Below are 19,237 nucleotides of genomic sequence, written 5' to 3' on the forward strand. Positions count from 1 at the left end.
AATTGGTTTTATAATAAAGTACAAGAAGGTATTTCTCAGTTTGTCCCTGTATATTCGAGGAAACCAAGTAAATTTCCCTGCTGGTTCTCTAAAGAACTTATAAATAAAATTAACTTCGCATACCAGATATAAGAGAAATAAAACTAAGTCAAATTATAGATGTTTTAGCTAACTGAGACTCGAATACAAGAAATTACATGCATAATTCTACAAGTCAGACATTAAGTGRAAAATCTAGTCTCTTCAGACAAAAATGAATTCTGTAGGTTTGTCAAGAATAAAAAGGGTACCGACATGGGAATCCCAGCTACCATGACATTGAATGATCTAACCGCTCATTCGGGTACGGGGATTAGTGATATCTTCGCATCTTATTTCAGACATTTATACAATGAACCCAGCGGAGTTGATCATGAAGCTAAATGAATTCAATGCTAACTTCAATGAAATTTTTAAGCAGCTGATGGCCGTGGATCCAAAAAAAGGAGCAGGACCTGATGGTCTGCCGGGCTCTGTGAACCTATCACACATATATTCAGCAAGTCTTTTCATYACGGAACCTTTCCATCGGCGTAGTAATCGTCGTTCATCAGTCCCATCCACAAAAACGGTCCAAGATCTGACGTCACCAAWTATAGACCTGTATGTATCAGTTGATATCAACATTCAGAAATATCATTTCTCCTAAACAGCACGGATTTGTTGGTGGCACATCCGCTACAACAAATKTATGTATATACCTATGTATGTAAACTACATCTTCAAAGTCATGAACAGTGATATTCCAGTTCATTGAATATATACGGACTTTAGCAAGGCATTCGACAAAGTGGACCATGAGATTCTTATGGAGAARCTAAAAAAATATGGAGTGAATRGCTACAGTGGATCAGATCGTACCTAACAGACAGAAGATTGCAAGTAAGCATCGACGGACACATTTCAGATGAGTATGATGTCACATCAACATATTTGTGAATGACGTTGGGAAGAAACTTCAGTCTGAGTACTTATTATACGCTGACGATTTAAAAATTTTTCGTGGAATTTGCACCGTTCTTTATATACACGTCTTACAAAACGATATTATTGAGCTGTATAACTGGTGTAAGGTAAATAAACTTGTTCCGAATGTGAAAAAATGCGCAGTGATGTCCTTCACCCGGTACCTTTAACTTACACTTTGTATAACCAAAGACTCACGGAAAGTGAAGACATCAGAGAGAAACATATCGAAAAAATTACTTCGCAGGCATACAAAATACGAGGGTTGATTAATCGTATGTGTAGGGAATTTGAGAACAATTGTTAATTAACCTGCCTGTTCTCAGCATTAGTGCTACCCATTCTAGAATATGGAACAGTGATCTGGTCCCCATTCACGRACTCAAAGGTCAACGTAGYATAGAGAATCCAGCACAAGTTCTGCAAAGCGCTGCTTTTCATAACAGACACAGAAATGATATCAATTCAAGAGAAGACGTCCGAAGAATCCTGAAAATAAAAGACCTGAAATCTCGACGGCAGGTAGCAGACCTCATCTTCTTCTTCAAAATCTTCAATGGATTAATTGATGTCCTCAAATGAGCTTAACCTTAGACAGATGAGGATCCTGAAAACTTGCAGATCGAAAAAAACTATGTAATCAATGGCACAAAGGAAAGAATCTGTAGATTGGTAAACTCTCTGCAMCGTGACGTCAACTTCTTCAACGGATCTCTACAGAACCTCAGAAAGTTCGTTAAAACAGTTTTATTAAAATACTAGCATACGAGCTAGGTTATTTGTTTAATTCCTAATTTTATATGTTTAAGCCTGATGTCTTATTTAGAATTTTAATTGTTATTTGATGTATAGTGCCGATTTGCGTTAAATAAATAAAAATAAATAGATTACGAGCATAACATAAAACTTAATAGCAGGCTAAGTTAGTTACCGAATAATCTATCCTGAGCCACATACATACAAAAATCTGTCGTTAATCTTTTCTTTGGACCATTTTTACAAAATTTTATACTATGCAGTAAATATTTTATTCGACCACTCATCTGAGGAAAAAATAGTAAGACTGACATACTAAGTACTATAATGAACTGYTTGCTGGAAATTTTAGAATAAAATGACAGGAACCAAGTTTTTTCGTCATATGTATGTATGTACATATTTTTACATATTCTTATTTTCATAAGACAATTTCAATGCCAGTATTTGAGGTATACGCTGTCTTACACGGCGCCACGAAAGGATAAACTTTATGCTCTTTAGAATTTTTAAGAATTCAGGTGACAAATACAAGCCTTACGCGATTGGTTGGGTTAGAAATGATTCGGATTCGGTTGGGTTAGAAATGATCTGGAAAAAAACTAATATCTTTCTAATATGTACTTCGCAACGCACGAACTTAGCTTTTTACTTATCTTTTTATTGCCGGTTATTTCCAACAAATTAGTACCAAATGCTTATCGCTAGCAAATATTGATATTTTGAAAGCTTGAAAATTAAAATAATTTAATTATTTATTTTTACAATTGTATTAGTGCATATACATATGTACATAAGTATATTATTATGGTACATATCATGGCGGTGTTATAATTTGAGCTATAGTTAAACAATAAATACGTATATAAAAAGCATCCGGCCAAGTTTAGCAGATGTACATAAATTATAAAATCAAATAGAAAATGCATAAACAAATACATATTTTGAACCGAAAACCTATTAAGTTCTCTTTTAGTTAACGCTCGCAAAAATAGATTTTCGCACATTTTAATTGTTTATTGGATATGTACACACAAACAAACTCTGAGGAACAAACAGACATTGAAGTAAACAACTGTTATCTGCATAATATAGAGCACTCGATGATGGTGCTTATATTTTATACACTGGATAGTGTGCATTTAGTTTGGCAAGTAGATTACACACAAAGGGAAACGTCAGTATGACAAACTGAATGTATTTAGTGATGTCCGTCTGTATATACATACACGTTTTGGTGTCTCTGTCGGCAATCTGAAATTTTTTACACGTTATTTTACCTAAGTAGCTGCTTTTTTGTCGGAATCTATATAAGACCACTATTGTATATGCTTGCCAAACAAATTGACCGATCATCATGAAGTTTTTGTACGAAAAACTTTTTTGTTTGTCGAGATATCTTTACGAAAAAGATTGATTATTGTCTATACATACATATGTATATGCAATACAATTTTCCAACAAAATGTCAGTTTTGATCATTACAAAATATACCTACTGTATAAACTGATACATCAAATTAAGTTCCGGTATGGAAAAGTTTTCCATTTGACAAATTTTCTTCACGAAATTTGGCATGAAATATTGCCCAAGGCAACCCATACAAACTCAGAAAAATATAGATCGGATCTGCAAACAGACCGATTAAAAAGAATTCTTGTATGGCAACTTTTTTGTYTGTGAAGGGTGTAACCAAGTTAACTTCTTTTTGCTTTAATGAAGAATTAGCAATTGAAGCCATTTGGAACCCAACCGAAATGTGCAATTACTATAATCGCATAATATAAATAAATATGTACAAATAAAATTAATACATATGTATATATGTATGTATACATTTTTATTAGTCGTCAAAGGTTTGCATATACTACATATGTACATATATATGGATGTACATCTACATATCGTCACCTAAAATGCAAAATAACGTAACAACATTTTCGGAAATTTACAGTGGCATGAATTAAACACGACATAAAATGGAACATGAGTGAAAAAAATKTTTAATATTGGTTAAAACTGGTTTATATCTGAGAGCAGAACCTGAAAATATTGGACATATGTAATATGTGTATGCAATTTGAAGTAGTGAATCATAGTCAATAAGTCACTCAATTTCGAATTTTTTGATGTTACGTTATTTTGTATTTCAGGTGACGATATGCTCATTCATTGCATCGTTTGACATATGTATATTACAGTATTCTTAACACTAGAACTACCAAGACCGTCATTTTGACGGTTTTCAAATTACATGCTTAAAAATTTGATTATTATTTATATAAGTGTTCCAGAGTTTTATTACGACTTTTAATAAAATATAAGAACAGTTAATTATTACTATTCAATTTCCACTCACCGACTTTAATTTCCATAATCAGTATGACCTATACCTATTTATACCAAGACCCATCAAAATGACGGTATAATATTTTATATATCATCTATGCAATGATGGACATCAATACATATATATATACTTATACGTTCATTACATCCTAAAATGGATTGTACTTCAGAAACCTCAAAAAAGTGCTTATGAACGCAAATCTTGCCAAATTCGATATACGCAATAAAAATAGAGCGTTGCATGCAACAAATATGTTTGTGGCAAGTGTTCAACTAATATAACATGCATATTTAAAATAGGTGCCTCATTCAAATAGAAACTGTTTTTGTTTTTTTATAAATAATTAATGAATTATTATATTAAATATTGTTATTGCTAAATTGTATTCTTTCATTTACCTAAACTAACTCAAAAGTTACTATGAAAGCCATAATCAAAAATCCGTCAATTTCACGTGTGCGGTAAAACTAGGTATATACATATTTAACATCGGTAGTTCTAGTGTTAATATGGGTGCATACATATATTAAATATTTTCAACCTTGACTGGTGTCAGTTTTTTGCGAACAACAAATAGAATAAATAATCCTCGCATTTTCCCAAATGTAAGTACATATACATACATATATAAATCTGTATACAACTAGATATGTAAGTATTTCTGCTCTCATTTAAATAAAAACAAGCACCTTAACAAACGATGAGTGGACAAGAAAGAACAGCAAGGGACTATTATTAATATTTATAAATATATAGTATATGTATGCAAATTAAAACGGCAGACAGAGCCTCAGATACTTATGCGTGTGCCTAATATTATATAATGTGTTGTATGAAAAATATATCTCACAAATTAGGTCTCACGATTTCATATAAATACGTCCTGCATCTTAAATGAATTTCTTTGACATGCATAGACACACTAGATTTTGGCTAAAAAATTCTCTTGCATACATTTTATTAAAAATATACAGATGGGCGTGTGCTCATGCATATATTATATTAATAAAATATTTGAATACATGCAAATATGTATGTATGTGTGAGTGGTTTAACAGGTATATTTGTATTGTAATTTTTGTCAATGTCTCATGTTCGAATTGTTTACCAGAATATGTATATATTTTATTTTCAAACAAACCTTTAATCTAAACTTAAATACACATTAAGTGGGTTATAGTTTATATGGTATGTACATATGTACATTTGTCTAACTTTATTATAGAAAAATTTGTTGAAAATCGTTTTTTCATCGAAATTTGGGTATACATATATGGCGCATAGTGTTTAATTTGATGATTTGGCCAGTCAAAAATAATTTAAAACCATAATTGATTCTTGTTATACACATCTTGTGAAACGCATCGCCTATAGATGTATTTTGATCACTTCTTAAAGCAACCTGTTTCTGGGAAATCTTGTGAAATCTTATCGATGTACAAAATAACTAAGGACGCCTATTTCTTATGTGACAGGATGAACATGTCCTAACTTTCAAACACATACGTGATATTTTCCGGCAGAATAACTGATTTGGGCAAATTCCAAGAATTCATCATTGAGCGAACAGCGAACTGAATTTTTACTAACCGACCGCGTAAATTTGTCCACACGTTCTTTTAATTTTTTAACAGTGTGCTAAATTGTTGTCAACCCAACATTCATCAACTCTATGATAGCATAGAGTGAAGAGTTATAATTGTTTATAGGTATTTCATGGTGCAAATATATCAGTATTTGATTAAAATTCATTGAGACGCCAATGGATTCTAATTGATCACAAAAAATAACTTACGCAAATTGCTGTTGTTGCGGTTGTGGCAATGCTTGTTGAGACATTCTGTAATTAGATAAAAAAAAAATCGAATTTTAGTATGACATGCTTTRTGTAACTAAATACATGTAAATATTACTCTTATCAATTGAGCCAATAATGCTTTTAATTGTCGAATTTCAAATAAACGGTTATATACCGATTACATAACTAAATAATATATTTGTAGATTCAGAGTTCATTGGCCGTAACTAACAAGTATGTATTATTATCTTTGTATTTATCAAGTATAATGGGCTTTTATTTATTATTTGCTAGTTCTATTTGTTAATGACTACACTAGCACAAATTCGATAAGACAAGTTGTGTGTGCATAGGTTGACTTTTATATTTCGAGGTTAGAGAACAAACCCTATTCGAATTCGAAATCATCGAAAATTTAAATTTATACACTTTCACATCCGTTTGTTCCAATTCTCAAAGCGCTTTGGCCACTTTTATTGAGGTATCTCCGAAACATGCGATCTTAACGCCTCTTCAGGTGTCGAAAAAKATTAACCTCTTAGTTTAGTTATTTTTGTGAACGGATATAAAAAGATGTCATTTGGTGCCAAGTCAAGATTACTCATCAAATCGATGTTTTAAGTGCTAAATCACATACGGGGCGGTATCCTGGGCCTCAGTAGCCTCGCAAACATCGCTACAGCGGCTTGCCTGTGCCTGTCGCTGCTAGTGCAGGGGTGTAGGGAGAGGCTGAATAGCCTTGCGGAAAGAAACCAGCACTGGCTACAAAGTCATGGTGTGAGACACGCCAAGCTGGTAATGGGAGGTTACAACCTGAAAAGGTTTAAAATAATAATAAACCTCCCCAGAAGCAAACTCAGGCTGTTAGTCGCATGGTACACTGGCCACTGCAAGCTAAATAGGCCGTTTCTGCGATAGGCAGCCTGAAACTCCGGAGCATCTGTTGATCGACTGCACGGCAGTCTGTAGACGCAGATCTAAGGCCCTTGGAGTGTTGTTTCCGAGCGCCGAGTAGTCTACTGGACTTCATTGATAGGCTGGGTCTAGGCGAGTCAGTGTGGGCAAGGATAGGGCACAATAGACCAAAGGTCGCAGTGCATTCCTCAGCACTATTCATTCATTCAAGTGCTAAAAAATGCTGTTGCTTCAGGCGATGTGTGAGATCTCGCATTGTCGTGGTGAAAAGTGATCCATCTTCCGTGATTGGTTTCTTGCTAAACACCTGGCAAACAAAGTATTTACTATTCTGCGTTGATCTGGGGACATTTCGTATAAATTCATGATTCATCATCTCTCACGTTGTCATAGACATGTTTCGAAGCATCGTTATCGTATTATTTTACATTTCTCTCGACCAATCGCCAAGAGCCTTTTTTGAGCGATCAACAAATTGTGTGGAATATATTAAATAGTCCACCAATTCCATGCGATGGTTGTCTCAATCCGCGATAGGTTATATGACGATCTTACAATATCAGTTTGCGCACAGTATCAATAGTTTTTGGAGCAAGAACTGATTTTGAAAAACCTCACGAGATTAGTTTTTGAGTGATCTACCCCGATAGAATTCATCGCTAAAAGGTGAATTAAGTGAATCGAATGCACTGTTGCCACGTTAATTCACCTCGAAAGTTGAAAAAAAATACCGTGAAAATGTTCACGGTTTAATTTAATTTTTTGGCCGAACTCAACATTTTAAGTAAGTGTAAACAGCAGAAAGTTTTAATTTGCCAGATTGTAAAAGTAGGGTTGCCAATCACGAAATATAAAAGGATCACGAAAAAGGAAAAGGATCCCAATGGATTCGTATGGGATATTTGCAGATATTATGTAAGTCATATCTTTTGTTTTTAATTTCACGTGCTTATTTGTTATATAAGTTATACATATGTATGAGAGGATATGTTACTCAGCCAGTGTACGAATGAAAAACAGTTAGTTTTTATCAAAATCTATTAATGTTTCTGAAGATACAAAATTATGATACCATTACGTACTTGCTTTTAACTACCACGTTTATTAAAATAACGACCATGCATATTCGGAGTTGGACTTGAGGTGTTAAAGGTTTTTTGATGTTACCGATCCGGAAATAAAAATTACGTTTTAACAATAAAAAAAGAAGGCATACCTTCAATATAAAATCGTTTTGGTAAATTATATTTATGCAGTTGATGTCAAAAACTGGCTACGTCCAAGAATTACTTGTGTAATAGTCCAATTTACGATTTATGGATACCATTGCTCAAAGCAAGAAGATCATTACCATTTCGTGACAGACTAAAATGACATAACTGAAGTTGATATCCTGAACTTAACTTTATAAGTAATCCATAATTTCGTAAAGTTCTGCTTTATTTTTCCCCGGCATTCGTCTAAACAGTTTTTTTAGCCTTATATGTATGTAGCTTAAAACTTAGGAGATGAATTGTTAGAAACTACTTTATTAAAGCTAGATAGATTAATTTGATATTAAAAAAGTGTAAAAAATTATTGCCGAAAATTAAGAAATAACCTATCAAGCACTAAATTCGCAAGTAGACCTGCGTGTACAATGGATATACCCATATAGGTGACCTATAGTAGTCAAAAGCCATAGCTAGTTAAGCGCTTACATAAGTTACCGGTACCGTAGGTAATCTAAAGGCATTGATTTTTCAAAGGAGATATTTCCGAAAGTTGATTTTGAACTAAAACTGCCCTGTAGGCTACTTACATTACTGATATTTGTTGTTTACTTATGTATAAGAAGTGGGGGTAATCAAAATACTTTACGGCACAATTATTAGCTTTTCGCGTATAAATTAGAGACAGGTGTCACTTTGTGTCGTAAATTTTGTATATTTATAACTTTTCGTAGCTGAACATTAAATGCAAATTTCCTTAAATCTTGACTCGAATTTCCACCCGCAGACCAACAACCGCACGTATTGGATTCTGTGCAAAACTGTACAGATGTTTTTGACAAGTATATTATATACCTTTTTGACATTTGCTTATCAGACTAATTTTCTTATCGGAATGCCACACGATAAAAGCTACCACCTTATAGGAAAGTTTCTTGTACCTGAGAACAGTCAACCAACTAAAAAGATTGAGAATATTAACAATTCTTTTTAACTAATGCGAATATTGAGATAAATTGATACATATGAATTTTACTAATTGAGTGGGATTGATAAGAAACTTCGATTTTATTCTACTTACTTGAAATAATGAGACAGATGTGGCATTATTCTGTAATTCTCCAATATCAATGTGGCAATATTATTTTACGTATATTTGTTTCTCCTATTTAGGAGACCTGAAAAATAAAATTCAGCTGTAGTTCTTCCAAAATATTTGGAAAAATTGTTAACAAAAGTCCATTAGATAAGAACCGCCTCCAGAATTATGACTGGCACAAGATTTGCTCGCACAGGACGTTGCCGGTTTTTTGTGTGCTTAGCTGTACTGACTGCGATGCTTTGTATGGTGGCGATTTTTCACAGTTCTCAACAACAATTGGATGAGACACGCGAGCAACGCTTACGTTGCGAAAGGCAACAGGAACAACTAAATGAACAACTTCAAAGTATGTGAAAGGAAAAAAATTTGTTTTTGTTGCAAATGTYTAAATATATTATACTTAATTATAGATATGGTGGAACAAAAATACAATCAACAAAAAACGTTGGAACAGGAGCGAAATGAACAAATGGAATCTCGACATAATTTGGAACAGAAACTGAAAGAACTGACTATATTGCGAACAAATGAACAAATGGATATACACTTACGCTATGATAAGTTACAACAGGCCCATAAGTTATTGAAAAGTGAACATAATGAGCTGGTTACCGAATGCCAGAAAAGCAAGAAAGAACTAATGGAAAGTACCAATGCTTTGGAAAAGAAATTACAATCTGTGCGTTCAGAGGTGGATAAAGAGAAAAATGTACTCAATGGGGAGATTACATTGTGGAGAGTGAGTTGAAATCTTACACTTATATTTTTTTAAAATCTAATATTTCTACATCATCATTTTTAAAAATTGTAGGAAAAATATAATTCCATTGTTGCCGAAAAAGTACGTCTTGAAATTTTGCTCAACGCGTCTAGCAAAAAGACAGAGTTACAAAGCAAAGTTATAAACTTGGAAAACATAATCGCCCAATATGAGCAGCATTGTGACTATAAACCTGAGACCAAAAGTAACAACGAAAAACCTTTGAATCCGCCAAATACATTACGCAACACAAGCCCGCGAACGCGCATTGAGAAGTCCTTTAATGAACAAGTGCCAGTGAGTGCCGGCTTATATCACATCGATATTAAACTAACTAACAAAACGGAAGAAGTTGCTTCGACAAATACGAATCAAACTATTTCACCCACTAACAAAACTATAGATTCAAATTCTAACGCAACTAATGTTGAGCATAAAGAGAATGATAATGAAAATGTAATTTTAAAAGCCGGTAGCGATATTGTTGCTGGTGGTGTTGGGTTAGACGGTGCTGGCGGTTTTTTGCCTTATCTTTCACGTAGTAATCGCAGCTTAATACTAAATTCTGTTGAAAATTTTCAGATTTTACCAAAACCAATCGAAAAAGTTGCAGATGGAGGTGAGAGTGATGGCAAAGTATTGAATCAACTACGACAGCCACCATCGAACCAATCAGATGCATCGGCTAACAACAAATTAATTTTACCATTAAGTGCACCTCGAAAGGCAGCAACTACTGAAGCGTCAAAATCCGAACAACATGTACTCGAAGTAAATGCTCCAATTAAAGAGATAAACAATACATCGACTACTAGTAGCGCCTTTCCGCCTCTACCAATGCCACCAAACCCACGTAAATTACCAGAGAATGTAGCGCCTATACCGGCCAATTTCGAGGAACTTTTGAAGGAAGACAATGCTAACCTGAAGGCCGATCTTGCGAAAGAGGCAGATGTAAATGCGGCAGAAGAGGTGCAAAAGCACGGAAATGATGGTGCAAAAAATAATAGATATGCAAATGCAATTAATGAAATGGAACCGAAGGCCTCAAATAAAGAAAATGTTATTGCGGCCGCGAATGCAGCCAACGAAGATTCCGGTGCACATGAAATCAAAGATAATGAGTTCATAAACGATCAAAATTTCAATTTGCCAGCCAACGAAGAGAATAACTTCTTTGATGGTGGTGTTAAAAATGAACCGGCTGGCAACGTTGAGGACAAACCCCAAGGCGATGACAATGATGATGACGAGGGGCTTGTGGGCGCGGTAGATGCTGGAGATATAGCGGTTAAAAATCACAACTTGCTGGATACCAATAATTTAAACAATGAGGTTGCAGGCGATCAAGGAAAGGAATTTCCCGATGAGTTACGATTGGAAGAAAACAATGAAGAAGATGAAGATGGTAATTAACTCAATAAAATACAAAAAATTTACACACTTTTAAACATTTGCATTTACAGAAGATGATTATTCTAATCCGGGAGCGCGACAACAAGGCGAACAAGCAATTAGAAATTAGACAAGAAAAACTAGTAGTTTAAGAAATAAGTATTTATAATAAACGGCATTTGCACTGTGCACATTAACATTCGAATAGCAAAAAAAAACACGATCCAAGAGAATAGCACACATCTCATTAAGCGCACATTAACACACATACACACCAGCCCCAGTTGAAATGCAAGGAAATGCAGCTATTTAAATAGTATCTCTTATCAGGATTCTTCAAAATACCCAGTAAAGATAATCCATTATAAATTACGAAAAAGTTTCGAAAATCCGTAAAATTCTAAAGTGAATTTAGTATCTACTAACTATATATATAAATATGTATATGTAGACCTTAGTAGTCCTTTAAATTTAAGTCACGTTTCAATAACTGATCTGTTTTCACGGTTTTCTGTGATAGTATTTAAAGGGTTCTGTAACATTTGAGTCTGTTCTCACCTATGGTGCTCCCAACGTACGTTTTGCTTATTATGAAATAAACTTGCCTGCTTGTATACATGCGCATAACACTCAACATATTTACGCCCTCATATCGTCAAAATTATATCGCATTTTGCTCACTGTTGCAATAGACATAACAATCTATGTATATAAATATGTATGTATGCATATTATTGGCAGCTAAAATCAGCGCAGTTTACGAACAAATATCTATTGTTTAGTTGAATTAAATATTAAATGTAGGATAAAAATTTAATTCAGTGTTAGATTTGTAATTTGGTTTGAACTATTTAAAATTGTCTAGTTTATTAAGACAAATTCATACTAATTATAGCGGTAAATTATCGATTTTATTTTTTCTTAGTATCTTCTAACATTTAAAACCAGCAGTAGTATACATATACTGATATAATTTAGCGTTTAAGAGAAAGTACTTTTTTGTAATTATTATTGTATGATCTTCATTTTAATTGTTAAATTAAATATGCTAAGTAAATTTCTTYTTACTCCCCTAGATTTGTAATGTTTTTTTATACTATAAACATTTACATATGTTTACTCATCTGAAATTAGTTAATATGTTATGCGACGACACATGGATAAAACGGTGCTCCTTTATACTATTGAAATTATAGATATTACTTACTTACTTCTAATCTGCTGGAACACGACCCATACCAATCAAAACTCGGAGTTATATCCAGCGTGGAAAAGTTAAGTCGTCAGCGTTCTCCAAACCTCTTTTACACCATCAACAACAGCACTTATTATATGTTGAACAAGGTAAATTTGTTTCCAAACATCTAGTAAGAAACGTCGCACAACTTATAAAATATTCATTCCCATGACAGTCGGTTTTACGTTACCAGAATGAACGGACTCGTGCACCCGAAGTTAAAGTTTTTTTCTCGTTTTTCTTTAGGATCTTCTGCAGATTTTCGGAAAATTTCGCTAATATAAAGTAATAACAACAACAGAATTAAAGTAATGTAAATACATACATAGGTATATTTAACTTTCCTTATTTAATTTTTAAACAAAATCAACACTCCAATATGATTAAAAGGTAACAGAGATTTATGTCAGAAAGCATAACACATATCATCCAATTACATCAAGTAGAAGTTTAATATAAATTTCTAACAGTCTTGATATATATTCAGATAAAAAGCGTTGTGCATAAAGCAACATGTCCGCAAGTCCTCTACATACTGCGTTGTCACATTCAGGTACAAATTTAAATGCAAGGAAATTTTTGTAATTGCCCTTGAACAGTGTTGGACAGTTTCAAAGCTTTGCGGAAAGCGGGTGTCGTTAATCTACTTATTTCATAATTTTATGGATAATAAAAAAGAGAACCTAAAATCATATTTAAATGCTGGTACACTCAATCAACCGCACTCATACCACGCATTGACGTCATTAAACGTTTTTGTAAAGGAAGTTAGCGCCGGCATTATTTGGAAATATAATTTTCTCTACCCTAGTTAATAGCAATTATGTGCTATTTCCACCGGTAATAGATTTGTGATCACTGCGCTCTTGCTCGGACAACCAAGCCATCTGTTTGGAAAGAGTAAAAATTTCAGTAACAAATCTAAATTTTTTAACACAAAAAGAGTAAATAACCTTTTGTTTGTGTTGATGGGCAGCAGCATGGCAACGATCCAAAACCATTTTTTCGGTCAAAAGGCCGTCTTCGGAAGCATAAACCGCTGCTTGCCAAGAGACTCCCAACTTTGAAATTTCACGGCCGGACATGCCTGCACAGATTTTCGCCATCTCCGTACAAGTAGCACCATAATCAAATTGATCCAGTTTGAAGCGCCTGTTATGAGTTGAAACATTTATTTATGTTGTTCATATACTATGACTTATTATTAATGACTTACTTGTGTCCTTCAGAAGCCGGCTGCAGCACATATTTGTCAAAATACAGTCGTAGCAAGCGTTCACGCTCTTCTAAGCCAGGCAATGAAAATTCGACCATCTCATCGAGACGATCATTTATGGCATAATCGAATTGTTCGGGTGTATTGGAAGCTAACACCAACATAAACTTGGAATTTTGCTCAGATGTGCGGTAAAGGAATGCGTTTAAAGCAGCGCGCAAATCTTCGGATATGTGTTCCGATGAACGTTTGCGTAAGAATGCATCAGCTTCGTCCACAAAGAGTAGTAAACCGCGACGACTAGCTTGTGACCAGTCAAACACTTTATGGATGGCAGTGACACCCTCTTTACCCATAGGTGCTACATCACCACCAGTCATGATGGCATAATCCATACCCGAATGGGCGGCTAAACGTTTGGCAAACATTGTCTTACCGGTACCGGGTGGACCGTGCATCAATACGTTACGATACATTCCCTTATTAACGCGCGTATTTTTCGTTGCAATAGCAATGTCACGAAGACGTTCCTCCAGTTTGGGATTTAAAATAACACCCTTTAAAGCGTCAGCTGGTTTAGAACGCAGCTTTTGCACATACTTGATTGGATGTTGTATGGCATCAAGAAATGCAAATCGCGATGTTTCACCAACCAATGTTGGTTTGCCTATGCGCGCTTCTACGTAACGTGATGTCACACCAGTTGCTCCTTTTGCAGCGTAAACACCCAATGCGAGCAGTGATAAACCACCAGCTGCAGTCAATACCTTGTCCCAGTCAGTGAGCATGGCTTCAACTCCAGCGCCAACAACTGTTCCAGCAGTGCTAAAAATTAATTTATAAATTGTTTATTATAATTTTAAAATTAATTATTAAAATTATTTTAAAATTAAAAATAATTACCGTATGCCTTCAAGCACAGTTGTTCGATGTTCTTGGGCCTTCAGACGTATTTGTTCCAAGTTTATGTCGCGGTTTTCACGATCCACCTTAGCCTTAACACGCATTTCATGTTCCAGCAATTTAAGGCGATTTTTTTCTTTCATCTCAATTTCATGTTCAATGGTCTGGCGTCGCATGGCTTCTTGACGCGCCACACTTTCCTCTTGCCTGTTAGTAATAAACATAAATATAACTAATACTGACTATAACTGAAGTAGCATTTACTCACTTTCTCAGGTTTTCCTCTTGGACTCGCTGTTGTTGAACCAATTGGTCTTCATAACGTTTTCTTGACAACTGATCCTGATATTGAGCCCGCAACTGCTGTTGTTTTGTTTCTTCCTGCAAGCATATAAATAGTTGAGTATATAAAAAACTATCTTTTGATAACCATACAAATTAGTTCCTAATAGTCCCAAAAATTGTTAGTATTTAATTAATACATAGAAAAATATCTTACAAGTAACGTTTTTCGTCTCTCCTCATGGTCAATTCGTTTTTGCTCAACTTTTGCTTGCTCAATGTGAGCTTCGTACTCTTTGACCTTTAACTGGTATTCTTGCTGCCTAGTCGATTCCTGCATCTTGGAAAGTTCCAAAGCTTCGCGGGCATGTTCTATGCAAATAATCAAAGTTTATTATTAAATTTCAAATTCATAAAATTATTATAAACAAGTAAATTATTTAGATACATAGTATATACAAATATTTATTACATATGTATATATATTTATGACGAAATTATAGCGCTTTGTGGTTATGCAACCGGCGAACGAACATCTTTTCGCTGAATGCATGGTTAGTTACTTACTTGAACGTTCCAATTGCCGTGCTGCTTCCGCAGCTCGTTCCAAAGCTGAGGAATCAAAACGATAAGCCTCCATGGCCTTTCGCTCTGCATTACTGAGCTGAGCATCACCGCTACGACTCCCGGCAGTTTTACCTTCTGGGTCCGCTCCATCCACACTTAATTGTTCTTGAGGTTGTTGAGTTCTATTCCTTCCGAGTAACCAGGACATTTTCAAAAATTATGATATTTTCACTTTAATACAACTGAAAGAAATGGTGGTAGAATCAAATACTCATTCACTGTGTGTAATCTTCCGTAGAACAATTTATAAAAACGTGATGATTACGGCGAATTCTTCTTCATACACGTTTGACTTCGCCAAGAAATGATCAGCTGATATATTCAATTAAACAAAAAAGTTTCTTAGGGATGGAATATTTATGTAAAAACTATACTAAATTAAAAAAAATAAACAGAATAGATACAGGACAGTTCTGATTTTTTTTGGCAAAATTTTCACTAATTTAAATTCGAATAAGAATTATCAATATGTGAAGAGGAACTGAAGAAAAACAATCACTGTTCGATAAATTTGACGACTTTAACAATCGATTGATCGAAATCGAAAACAATTTGTCGATAGCAAAGCGTGTATTTGCTGTATTGTAAATAAAATAAAAGATCTGCGGAAAACTATTGCTATGAAATGACTGAAGTATAGTTTATTATTAATTGATTTTCTAAATGTGATTAGTTTTAATTTGAAAGATGTCGGCTTATGATCTTAACCAAAAAACAATCTTCGTACTAGATCATACCCAATATTTTGGGATATCAAGCGAGGATTACATTCCCGTAGAATTACTCAAAGGCAAGCCGAGTGGCCCTGAAGGATCAAATGAGGCATCTAACTCTTTTGGAGAGGATGTTCGATTTAGCAAAAGCTTATGGACTTGCTCAGTGGAGTCTTCTATAGAATACTGTCGTATAGTATGGGACCTATTCCCACGGGGTAAATTAGTTCGTTTCATTGTCAGTGACACCGCAGCACACATTGTCAACACTTGGAATCTTGCTACACAAAATATGTCTCATGTTTTAAATGCCATGGCACTAGTTGGCATTCCACCAGAAGATGAAGCGATGTCGTCAGAATTTTCAGTGATACATGGTTTACGTGCTGCTATAGAAGCACTAACGGAGCCAACAGAAGCACAGCTTGCACGTCTACAAGAACGCGAAAGAGGTGGAAGTTCAAATGTGGTGCCAAATAAGGGACGTGTAATATGCATAACTTCCGCACGTGATAACACTAGTATGTTAAGCCTGGAAAATATTTTCCGTAACGTCGTGGAAAAGCAAAATGAATTAGCTGCTAAACAACGCAAAATGCTACACATTGACCTCAGTCATTTCGTAATTATAAATGTTGTACCTCAAGGTCTTGACTCACTTGTGACAAACCGTGSCAAGATGGAATTTGCGCCAGGAGTATTTACTGAAATTCACACTACAAGTGCACCTAATATTTCAAATAAATTAACACATCTTATTATGAGCCATTATGACTTAGCAAGCACTACAGTAACTGGAATACCCATGAAAGTATGAATATATAATATATATGTATTAGTTATTATTAATATGTATGTTTTTATGTGCAGGAAGAACAAAACGCCAATTCTAGCGCAAATTATGATGTAGAAATTTTACATGCTCGAAATGCCCATACTTCTATATGTGGCAGTGAAGCCCTGTTACCAACAAGCCGTAAAGAAGGGGCTGAATACGAAACCGTTACTTTGAAGTGGTGCACTCCTAGAGGTTGTGGCTCTTCCGATATGCAACCATGTTTAGCTCAACATCGTGTAACTCCTGTTGATGTCACATCACGGCCAAGCGCTTGTCTCATTACATTCTTATTAAATGGTCGTTCAGTGTTACTTGAAATGCCAAGGTATATCGTATACTTTTTCAATTATTGAGAATATCGTTTGAATTACATTGTTATAGAAAAACTGGTGGAAAAACTACTAGTCATTTACTCTCGGCACGTGGTGGTGAAATCTTCATACATGCTTTACAAATCACACGTTCCTGTCTTGAAGACCTACCGTCAATATCAGAAGGACCAGGTGGACGTGTAACCGATTATCGTATATCTGATTTTGCATCCTTTATTAAAGCCCATCGCTTTGTACCACTCAAAGTGAAGCCGAAGACTGAGGAAAACCTGAGTAAAGCCCGCGACCGACTTCAACGACGCTCACGCTATTTTCCACTGACACTTAATTCCAGTTTGATATTTAACCTACAGCGAAACCTTAACTGGGTGCCATTTTTTTTACGCAAAATTAGCAAAGAAGATATGGATAAAGCTGATGAGGCGCAATGTCAGCAATATATTTTCGAGCTTTACACTGCTGCGTCAAGAGGGGAACCTCTACCATTCCCAAATATGGGTGTTGGACGGTTAGTTTTTAATTAACAAAAATAAAAATATAGAATTAAAAAATAAGTTTTTTTAGGTTAAAAGGATCAAAAAAGAGTGATCAATACAAGTTGTTATGTGCCGAATTAGAACTGTTAATACGTGCCTATGCAACAACCCCACATCACAAAGTAATTTTAGAGAGCGTGCAAAATGTGCGTGCTGCCTGTGGAGATGCTACAGTTAAAACAGAAAACGACGGAAGCCGTAAGTAAAACGTTTTTTTTTTTATTATCGAACATAAATAAAAAATATATTATTGCTATAACATTCTTTTGCTAAACTAGTGTATTTTACATTTAAAAAATGTTGCAAAAATTATAATTATAATAGCACAGTTAAGGATAATAGTTCTGTTTCGTACTAAGATATTTTTTTAAGAATGAATGCTTTCAGTACCATAGTAAATAAATGAAATAATAATTATTTAGATTAATGAAAAGTAGGTTATCACACTAATGTAATTAATATAATTTGTATTGAAGGCGACTCAACTACTAAAGCTGTAATGCGTGATTCCCCCATGTCGCCTCCGCATTCAATGGACAGCAGTAGTAGTAACATCGGAGTACATAAAGCCCACAAACGTGCTCTCAGTGGCGGACAACGGTATGAGATGTTAGGAATGAATTACTATTATTTTCTATATTACTTTTGACTTTACAGATCCCTTTTGGACATTGTCACTAGCACCGAACGTAGTCAGTCTGCGAAACGAGTTGATTTTTCAGGTCGTCTTTGTACACCCGCCGGACAAGTGGCGAAATTATACCCAGACTTTGGAAATAAAGAGAAGGATGCTAGCTCTACAACTTCCACCACAACTGCTGTTAAGGACGAAAACTTGGTCATTAAATCAGAATTGGGTTCTCGAAATTAAACTCAACAATATTTAATCAGTAATAAGCAAAGTTTGATATAAAAAATGTATAAATAAAAGAGTTGACTTATAACAATAACATATTTGAAAATTTAACTGTTTTATATAAATATGGATATGCATAAGTATAAATATATGTATAATAAAATCCTGCATAAATGCATACAAATAAAAATGGGTTGCAAACTGAAACTGAACTAAACTCAAAACAGGTTAATTAATTTCGAAATTAAGAAAGCTAGTTATAAAAGAATGATCGAATGTCTAAATACTACAACTGTTACCTTCATGTGTGGAATACAATGCTCGCGACAGACTGCAAACGACATCTGTCAAATATTAAAATACACACGTTCTTAAGGACGGACCTATTTTGACAGCTGCACGACT

General features: G+C 34.6%; 4 protein-coding genes across 7 annotated transcripts in view; 2 read left to right on the forward strand and 2 right to left on the reverse strand.

Annotated features, from left to right (window-relative positions):
* LOC108976520 (mitochondrial glutamate carrier 1-like) overlaps positions 1-12,628 on the reverse strand; it is a 17,198-nt gene extending 4,570 nt beyond the window's left edge. The window contains exons 1-2 of one of the 3 annotated variants that reach the window (XM_018945693.1): positions 12,504-12,628; positions 5,907-5,951 (exon numbers count right to left, since the gene is read on the reverse strand). In XM_018945693.1, the coding sequence (XP_018801238.1) occupies positions 5,907-5,950 (44 nt within the window). In that variant the 5' untranslated portion in view covers position 5,951; positions 12,504-12,628. Of the gene's footprint in view, positions 1-5,906; positions 5,952-7,906; positions 7,960-8,625; positions 8,845-12,503 lie in introns of those variants that run through there. The other 2 variants (XM_018945692.1, XM_018945691.1) reach the window with 2 other exon arrangements.
* LOC108976519 (putative leucine-rich repeat-containing protein DDB_G0290503) lies at positions 9,171-11,990 on the forward strand. 2 transcript variants are annotated; one of them, XM_018945690.1, is made up of 5 exons: positions 9,172-9,483; positions 9,548-9,876; positions 9,949-10,194; positions 10,480-11,305; positions 11,364-11,990. In XM_018945690.1, the coding sequence occupies exons 1-5, from the start codon at positions 9,303-9,305 to the stop codon at positions 11,420-11,422; spliced, it is 1,641 nt and encodes a 546-aa protein (XP_018801235.1). In that variant the 5' UTR covers positions 9,172-9,302; the 3' UTR covers positions 11,423-11,990. The 2 variants fall into 2 exon arrangements, with proteins under 2 accessions (XP_018801234.1, XP_018801235.1); XM_018945689.1 differs by having other exon boundaries at positions 9,171-9,483; positions 9,949-11,305.
* Positions 12,629-13,223: 595 nt separating the features above from the next.
* LOC108976521 (ATPase family AAA domain-containing protein 3-A) lies at positions 13,224-15,848 on the reverse strand. Its single transcript, XM_018945694.1, has 7 exons — positions 15,498-15,848; positions 15,148-15,302; positions 14,917-15,029; positions 14,649-14,855; positions 13,746-14,570; positions 13,483-13,681; positions 13,224-13,416 (listed from the first exon to the last, which is right to left on the reverse strand). Exons 1-7 carry the CDS (start codon positions 15,703-15,705, stop codon positions 13,351-13,353), a joined length of 1,773 nt encoding a protein of 590 aa, XP_018801239.1. The 5' UTR covers positions 15,706-15,848; the 3' UTR covers positions 13,224-13,350.
* Positions 15,849-16,119: 271 nt separating this feature from the next.
* On the forward strand, positions 16,120-18,938 carry LOC108976454 (protein asunder). Its single transcript, XM_018945570.1, has 6 exons — positions 16,120-17,081; positions 17,141-17,433; positions 17,490-17,948; positions 18,005-18,174; positions 18,453-18,576; positions 18,634-18,938. The coding sequence occupies exons 1-6, from the start codon at positions 16,245-16,247 to the stop codon at positions 18,845-18,847; spliced, it is 2,097 nt and encodes a 698-aa protein (XP_018801115.1). The 5' UTR covers positions 16,120-16,244; the 3' UTR covers positions 18,848-18,938.
* The last annotated feature ends 299 nt before the right edge of the window (positions 18,939-19,237 follow it).

The sequence above is a fragment of the Bactrocera latifrons genome, unplaced genomic scaffold (assembly GCF_001853355.1).
Source record: "Bactrocera latifrons isolate USDA-ARS-PBARC rearing strain unplaced genomic scaffold, ASM185335v1 scaffold_77, whole genome shotgun sequence".
In the NCBI taxonomy this organism is placed as follows: domain Eukaryota; kingdom Metazoa; phylum Arthropoda; class Insecta; order Diptera; family Tephritidae; genus Bactrocera; species Bactrocera latifrons.

Bases quoted from the DNA above. Each gene is read 5' to 3' on its own strand.
- LOC108976521 (XM_018945694.1), bottom strand. From the start codon at position 15,705: ATGTCCTGGTTACTCGGAAGGAATAGAACTCAACAACCTCAAGAACAA. The intron at 15,030-15,147 runs GTAAGATATTTT...ATATGCTTGCAG, and splicing joins AGAGACGAAAAACGTTACTT to GAAGAAACAAAACAACAGCA. The intron at 13,417-13,482 runs GTTATTTACTCT...CTTTCCAAACAG, and splicing joins CCCATCAACACAAACAAAAG to ATGGCTTGGTTGTCCGAGCA.
- LOC108976519 (XM_018945689.1), top strand. From the start codon at position 9,303: ATGACTGGCACAAGATTTGCTCGCACAGGACGTTGCCGGTTTTTTGTG. The intron at 9,484-9,547 runs GTATGTGAAAGG...ACTTAATTATAG, and splicing joins ACTAAATGAACAACTTCAAA to ATATGGTGGAACAAAAATAC. The intron at 9,877-9,948 runs GTGAGTTGAAAT...TAAAAATTGTAG, and splicing joins GGGAGATTACATTGTGGAGA to GAAAAATATAATTCCATTGT.